General features: G+C 44.1%; 1 protein-coding gene across 2 annotated transcripts in view; it reads right to left on the bottom strand.

The window, feature by feature from the left end:
- Nucleotides 1-780: 780 nt before the first annotated feature.
- Nucleotides 781-7,762, bottom strand: part of LOC115155538 (ly6/PLAUR domain-containing protein 6-like) — a 41,824-nt gene continuing 34,842 nt past the window's right edge. For both annotated transcript variants that reach the window (XM_029702230.1, XM_029702231.1), the window contains exons 3-5: nucleotides 5,279-5,377; nucleotides 3,889-4,019; nucleotides 781-2,420 (exon numbers count right to left, since the gene is read on the bottom strand). In XM_029702230.1, the coding sequence (XP_029558090.1) occupies nucleotides 2,247-2,420; nucleotides 3,889-4,019; nucleotides 5,279-5,377 (404 nt within the window). In that variant the 3' untranslated portion in view covers nucleotides 781-2,246. The remainder of the gene's footprint in view (nucleotides 2,421-3,888; nucleotides 4,020-5,278; nucleotides 5,378-7,762) is intronic.

The following is a 7,762-nucleotide window of genomic DNA, read 5'->3' as shown; positions in this document are numbered from 1 at the left end:
AAAACATTGCATATAAAAAAACAGAGATGATATTTACATAATATCAATTGGCACAACATAACATGAAACAGTCACATTATCAATGTTGATAAACTCATGCAAACGCACTTGTACGGTGCTTCTCTAGAGTCAGATTAAGGCAACATCTGGCAAGATATGTTGGCTCTCAGGTCACAATGCAAAAGACCTTGTGAAATATTTTAAAGATAAACTCCAGTATTTCCTGATTGATTTAAAGGGACACAACATGTTTTAGCCCTTAAAGGGATACTTTGGGATTTTGGCAACGAGGCTCTTTATCTACTTACCCAGAGTCAGAAGGACTCACGAATACCATTTTTATGACTCTGTGTCCAGTATGAAGGTTAGAGGTAATTTCGCGAGCCAATGTGAAGTAGCTTTAGCGCAATGACTGGAAGTCTATGGGTATCTGCTAGCATGCTAATAGCGAAACTACCTCTAACTTCCTTCGTACTTGACACAGAGACATAAAATGGTGTCCATGAGTTCATCTGACTCTAGGAAAGTAGATAACGGGCCTCATTGCCAAAATCCCAAACAATCCCTTTGTTACCCCATAAATAGGGCCCTGTGTTTTGAGCAATCGTCACATGACCTGGATTTGAACCTTTATTTAAAGCTGCCCCTTTTTCTGTTTATTTCAGATGGTCCAGCACCATCCTCAGACAAATGCAAATTTGGTGCAATTCTCATTTCTGGATAAGGCTTAGAATACAGGATGAAATCTTGCTATGATAGTGGAAAACACAAGGCCCACCATAAAAAAACAAAATGTAATTTATTAAATGTGAACAGAGCAGACTACAGTAGATAAAAACGTTTGCCATCTGTAAATCACGCTTCACTCTTTTCCTCTTACCATTTGGCTGGAGTGCTACTGAACAGACAGTAGAGATGGAGGCGTACACACCTTGGTTCAAATACCATTTGAAATGACTGGTCTCCTCTATGTCTCGGGCGGTCAGCCTAAACAAATCATAAAAGCCTGGAGAACAATAACACTGTATTTGCTAACTCTGCATTTTTCTCGGCCAGCCAGGCAGCCACACCGGCCAACAAAGAGTGATGGATGACAAACATGTCACAAAACACCGTATAAACACCAGAGGTATGTGTCACGAGAACGGAAAACATTAAAACAGGGGTGAGTAAAAGACTACTGAAGCACATCCTGTGTGGTTCAGTTGGTAGAGCATGGTGCTTGCAACGCCAAGGTTGTGGGTTCAATTCCCATGGGGGACCAGTATGAAAATGTATGTATTCACTACTGTAAGGAGCTCTGTTTAAGAGCATATGTAATGTAGTATCAGTAAATAATGGTGTCATGCATTGTTGCCTCTCAATAAGTCTTAGAATTACGGTACAGCTCCCAAAGCCTAGCCCAAGCAAAGTGCTGTGCTATGGGGGAAGCTTACTGTACTGTGTGGAAAGTCAGATTTATTTTTCATCATCGGAAAATGCTAAGCCAAAATAGACCTGTAATTAACTTTAATCCTTTTTAAGGTTTGAGGAAATAGTTTTTCCACCTCATGCAAAGCGTTATACGTTTGTTTGATGGGCACCAGGCTCTCTTTCTGTTGTTAAAAAGACTTTCCACATACTACACATAAAAGCATGAGCAGTGCCTATGTTATCTGTTCCACTTTACCTAAATGCTAACATTTCACACATACATATTCACTGTCTAACAACCATGTTCTTTAAAAAAATAAATACTATGTATATGTACATAATGTGTCAAACATACAACATGGGGAACTGACTCACAAATGTGAAAACATAAAAGCAGAAAAAAGGTTCAAGCAGACTAATCCTCACAGAAGCTGCTGTCTGTCTGTTATTCTTCCTTATCACTGGAAAATATTGCAGCTTTTACAATGGCCTATAACCTACTGACGAGTCCAAACACGCCACAGTTCCCCCTCCTTCCGTCCCTGTGCAGAAGACTAGTAGGGGGAGAATGATGCAATGTCATACTGTGATATTTAGTATGATTGATCCTTCAAGATTGACAGCCATATTGCCTGTTTCAGAAGCAGTGTCGAGCTCTAAGTGCCTGTTTTATTGAGGCCCTGCATAACGATGAAAGATAATCCAAACTGGTTTCCTATTGAATTAAAAGGGAAATAAATTGTCCAAAACCTGCAGTGAGCCCTATCTCCATAAGGTGTATATTGAGTCCATCTAGTCGTATCAGACCTTATATCAGTGTTTCTCTCCACTGGTCAGACATAGCTGGAGATGAGCAGGGTGAAGTAGAGCAGGCTGGAGGTTAGTGTGTAGCACTGTGAGAGCCCTGTGGTGCCGCTGAGGGGTGAGGTGGTGGCGAACACAGCCTCCGTCACGTTCCAGGGTAGAGGAAGGTTACAGATATTCCCCTCACAGCACGCTGTGCAAATCTAAGGAGAAAAGTTTCACCATTAGATACAACACTCGCTCTCTCTCTCTCTCCCTCCCTTCCTCCAGTGGAATCAATTGCAGTTTTCCATTTTTACTAACAGACATACGGCCTTTAGTATAGCCTTTGACAGACATATAGTCTATAGTATTGAATATGGTGTTTACTTCTAAAGGGAATTCTCCTTTTGAAATATTTCACACATCCTTTCATAAAGTTAATATCCAACTTTTATATAAGGGTCAAGCTCTATCTTTTCCTGTTACAGGCTTCTCTCTCTGCTCTCTCTCTCTCTTCTCTCCCTCTCTCTCTGCTCTCCCACTCTCTGCGCTCTCTCTCTTGCGCTCTCTCTCTCTCTGCTTTCCCTCTCTCTCTCTGCTTTCCCTCTCTCTCTCTGCGCTCTCTCTCTCTCTCTGCTCTCCCTCTCGCTCTCTGCTCTCCCTCTCTCTCTCTCTCTGCTCTCCCTCTCTGCTCTCCCTCTCTCTCTCTCTGCCCTCCCTCTCTCTCTCTGTCTCTCCTCTCTCTCCAGGGGAATCATGCAGACTTCCGAGGTTGTGAGGACACACCTTTCCCCAGGGATTGGAATGGCAGTGTACTGGAGTGAGCACTGTGGAGGATCTCCAGATGAACTGAAAAGCACCGTTAAGTGGTGGTGACATGGACAGGGCCATAACATAAAGGGCCATGTTCACATAGTCTGACCCTGGTTCTGACCCCACTCCAGCTTTGACCGCAACCATAGCTTGAGATCTGGACAATATTAAGTAAATATTCTTAAAGTACTACTTAAGTAGTTTTGGGGCTATCTGTACTTGACTTTACTATTCATATTTTTGACAACTTTCACTTTTACTTTACTACATTCATAAAGAAAATCATGTACTTTTTACTCCATACATTTTCCTTGACACCCAAAAGTACTTGTTACATTTTGAATGCTTAGCAGGACAGGAAAATGGTCCAATTCACACACTTATCAAGAGAACATCCCTGGTCATCCCTACTGACAACACCAGGCCAAACTATTCTCCTCTTCCCATCTTCAATCTAACCTCCCAACACTATTCCCCTTATTGAATACTCCCCACTCCTTACCCTGGTTCCTTATTGAATACTCCCCACTCCTTACCCTGGTTCCTTATTGAATACTCCCCACTCCTTACCCTGGTTCCTTATTGAATACTCCCCACTCCTTACCCTGGTTCCTTATTGAATACTCCCCACTCCTTACCCTGGTTCCTTATTGAATACTCCCCACTCCTTACCCTGGTTCCTTATTGAATACTCCCCACTCCTTACCCTGGTTCCTTATTGAATACTCCCCACTCCTTACCCTGGTTCCTTATTGAATACTCCCCACTCCTTACCCTGGTTCCTTATTGAATACTCCCCACTCCTTACCCTGGTTCCTTATTGAATACGCCCCACTCCTTACCCTGGTTCCTTATTGAATACGCCCCACTCCTTACCCTGGTTCCTTCATGGTCTTCTTCAGAGCATCCAGTAGAGAGGCAGTCTCCCAAAGCCACACACCTCTTTGTCACAGAGACACTGTCCCCCTCCATGTCCATCTTGTGCCGCGTGTAACAGTATCTAGCCTCTGTTGAGAATAATAAAGATAGTAAATAAAACATATTGACCTGGTAGCGACAATACCACTTTTTGGTTAGCATGGATGGATACTGAGTTAACTCAGCTTAACGAGGGACTAAGAATTGAGAGAAAAACTGTTATTTTTTCTGTTCTGAGGTTGTGGGGTAAAAACACTATAGACTAACTCCATCTGACGCCTCTGGCATACGGTATCTGAATTGAAGTCTCTGCCATATGGTATCTGAATTGAAGTCTCTGCCATACGGTATCTGAATTGAAGTATCTGCCATACGGTATCTGAATTGATGCCCCTGCCATACGGTATCTGATTTGATGCCTCTGCCATACGGTATCTGAATTGAAGTCTCTGCCATACGGTATCTGAATTGACGCCCCTGCCATACGGTATCTGAATTGACGCCCCTGCCATACGGTATCTGAATTGACGCCTCTGCCATACGGTATCTGAATTGAAGTCTCTGCCATACGGTATCTGAATTGAAGTCTCTGCCATACGGTATCTGAATTGAAGTCTCTGCCATACGGTATCTGAATTGAAGTCTCCGCCATACGGTATCTGAATTGAAGTCTCCGCCATACGGTATCTGAATTGAAGTCTCCGCCATACGGTATCTGAATTGAAGTCTCCGCCATACGGTATCTGAATTGAAGTCTCCACCATACGGTATTTTAATTGAAGTCTCTGCCATATGGTTTCTGATATACTCCAAAGTGACACATGACTGTAGGTCACCTTGGTCACTTAAACCTGGAGGAAATGCCAATCGTACCACGTTACACAATGCATTCCAGGCAGTTTAGGTCAAGCACAGCATCTCTCTATCCAACGATCTATGGGGTTGTTATTCATACAAAGAATGTGTCTTGTCTTGGGCTCGGCCACAGTAACTTATTAGTCCTTAAGAGAGTGCTGTAAATCTGGCCTGATTGTGGTCGCGCCACGCTAACTCTCTTGATGTGGTTAGCTATTTATGAGCTAAACATGTCAACAGCAGGGTGACATTATACTCAATAATACACAGGTACAGTTGACTCCATTGAACAGAGTGGTCATTTACAACTGTGTTGGAAGCACTCAGAGAAGGAAAGAACACCTAATCTAAATACTAAATAAGAGTAGGCCAATCCGAGAGCAGAGGGAGTGTAGAATTTACACATTGAGTATTACTTCCTGAGATTGAAGTCATAATGTAATCATCAACAGTGCTGAGAAGAACAATGGTTTGTCCTAGTGGTCGGACTCACCTTGTGGGCAGTACAGGTCTGGCGCCCAGCGATTACACTCATAGTTGTCAGGTGCTTCTTCACAGGTGAAGCACTTGAACCCGCCTGGGAATGGAGTAGCTGCGGATAACATACACACACTTAGAAGGGGCCATGCACAGGGCACTGGGACAGCCATAACGAATCACCTTAACAGACATAGCCAACAACCTATTCAGCCTTGAATAAGCTATGTACAGAGGTCCTGAAACGTTTAAGAAGTTATACACTGAGTGTACAAAACATTAGGAACATGATCGACTGACCAGGTGAATCCAGGTGATCCCTTATTGATGTCACTTGTTAAATCCACCTCAATCAGTGTAGATGAAGGGGAGGAGACAGGTTAAATAATGATTTTTAAGCTTTGAGACAATTGAGACATGGGTTGTGCCATTCAGAGGGTGAATGGGCAAGACAAAATATTTAAGTGCCTTTGAACGGGGTATGGTGGTAGGTGTCAGGCGTACCGGTTTGAGTGTGTCAAGAACTGCAACGTTTCTGGGTTTTCACACTCAACAGTTTCCCGTGGGTATCAAGAATGGTCCACCACCCAAAGGACATCCAGCCAACTTGACACAACTGTGGGAAGCATTGGAGTCAACATTGGCCAGCATCCCTGTGGAACACTTGACACCTTGTAAATTCCATGCCCCAATGAATTGAGGCTGTTCTGAGGGCAAAAGGGGCTGCAACTCAATAGTAGGAAGATGTTCCTAATGTTTCGTACACTCAGTGTACACAGAGGTCCTGAAACGTTGAATAAGATTTGCAAGTTCATACCATAAACTGTGTTAATAACATTAGTTTAGGAAATCTGTCCAGAAAAATATGGAACATCTGGAAAATTAAGATGGATAAAAAAGTTTGGAATGCATCAAAGGCCTTATTTTGGATTGGTTTAATATAGTCACACTTCTAATATGGACTCTGAGAAAGCATTGTCTGGGGAACTCAGTCCTTCCAAACATATACTGTAGTTTAATCTATCTCTCTTTATAGCTGTTATCACCTGCCAAACCATTTATCTCTCTCACACAATTGTTCTGATATAGACCAATAGTGTCAAGTACAGTTTAACCCATCATGCACTGTGCTAATCCAGTAAAACACTAAGACTAAGAGCATGTAGCCCAGTTGCTCCCTTCCCTTCTCAATTCTTGGTCCCCAGAGGTTGGAAAATGTCCATGGAGGCCATCTGTTGTGATCAAACAGACAAGGAGGCTGTTAGTCTTTCCAATTTCGCACCATTACATTAATCTAATTGGCCAGTTCCACACCCTTCCCCAGTGACAGCTGAAGGTCTGCAGGGCAGGCAAACTTCATTTAGAACACAAGGTATGTTGCCAATCACCATGGCTACATCTCCAACGGCACCCTATTCCCCATGTAGTGCAATATATATCCCAAAGGGCTCTGCTCAAAAGTAGTGCAGTTCATAGGGAATAAGGTTCCCTTTGGGACGCAGACAATGATACCGCCTTGCTATGTCTAACTAGAACATGATATCGCCTTGCCATGGCTAGCTAGACCATGATACTGCCTTGACATGTCTAGCAAGACCATGATACTGCCTTGCTAGCTAGCTAGCTAGCTAGACCATGATATCGCCTTGCCATGGCTAGCTAGACCATGATATCGCCTTGCCATGTCTAGCTAGACCATGATATCGCCTTGCCATGTCTAGCTAGACCATGATACTGCCTTGCGCCGGCCAGCTAGCTAGAACATGATACCGCCTTGCCATGGCTAGCTAGACCATGATATCGCGTTGCCATGGCTAGCTAGCTAGACTACTCCTTCATCTCCTCAGGAAGTCTGGTTAGTTACCATACCACTTCCTAGCAGCCCTCTCACACACACACACCTTGCCACACACACACCCTGCCACACACACACCCTGCCACACACACACACACACACACACACACACACACACACACACACACACACACACACACACACACACACACACACACACACACAATTACTCTGCCACATGCTCACATGTGTACACTCACGCACACACACAGCTACGCACACAAGCCAACTCACTTGCGTACACACACACACACACCAAATCCCCAGTGGGGCTAGAGGGGTGGCCTCGAGCCGACACAGATATCTCCAGTATCCCAGAAACCTGATCCCGGGAGTTCTGTCTCTCTGTGATGAAAGAGACACAGATCTTAAGAGTTTGCTTTCTGGCTATGCGGGGGCCTGTTTCTGAGACGTGGGAGGGCTGACCTCTAACATGCCCGCGCCCTGGGGAGAGTTAGGGTTGTTTCAGTCCCTAATCTAGCGGCTTATACCTGGCATATGTCCTTCTCAGAGGCCTACAGTATAGTGACCCAGCCTGTTGTTGTACACGGACTGGGGTGAGGGGAGTGCCAGGGGAGAAAGAGAGGGAGAGAGGGAGAGAGAGAAGGAAAAAGAGAGAGAGAAAAAGTTGTGGCTTGGGAACAT

This window comes from Salmo trutta, chromosome 20, assembly GCF_901001165.1.
Source record: "Salmo trutta chromosome 20, fSalTru1.1, whole genome shotgun sequence".
In the NCBI taxonomy this organism is placed as follows: domain Eukaryota; kingdom Metazoa; phylum Chordata; class Actinopteri; order Salmoniformes; family Salmonidae; genus Salmo; species Salmo trutta.
This window is presented reverse-complemented; position numbering and strand designations above follow the sequence as displayed.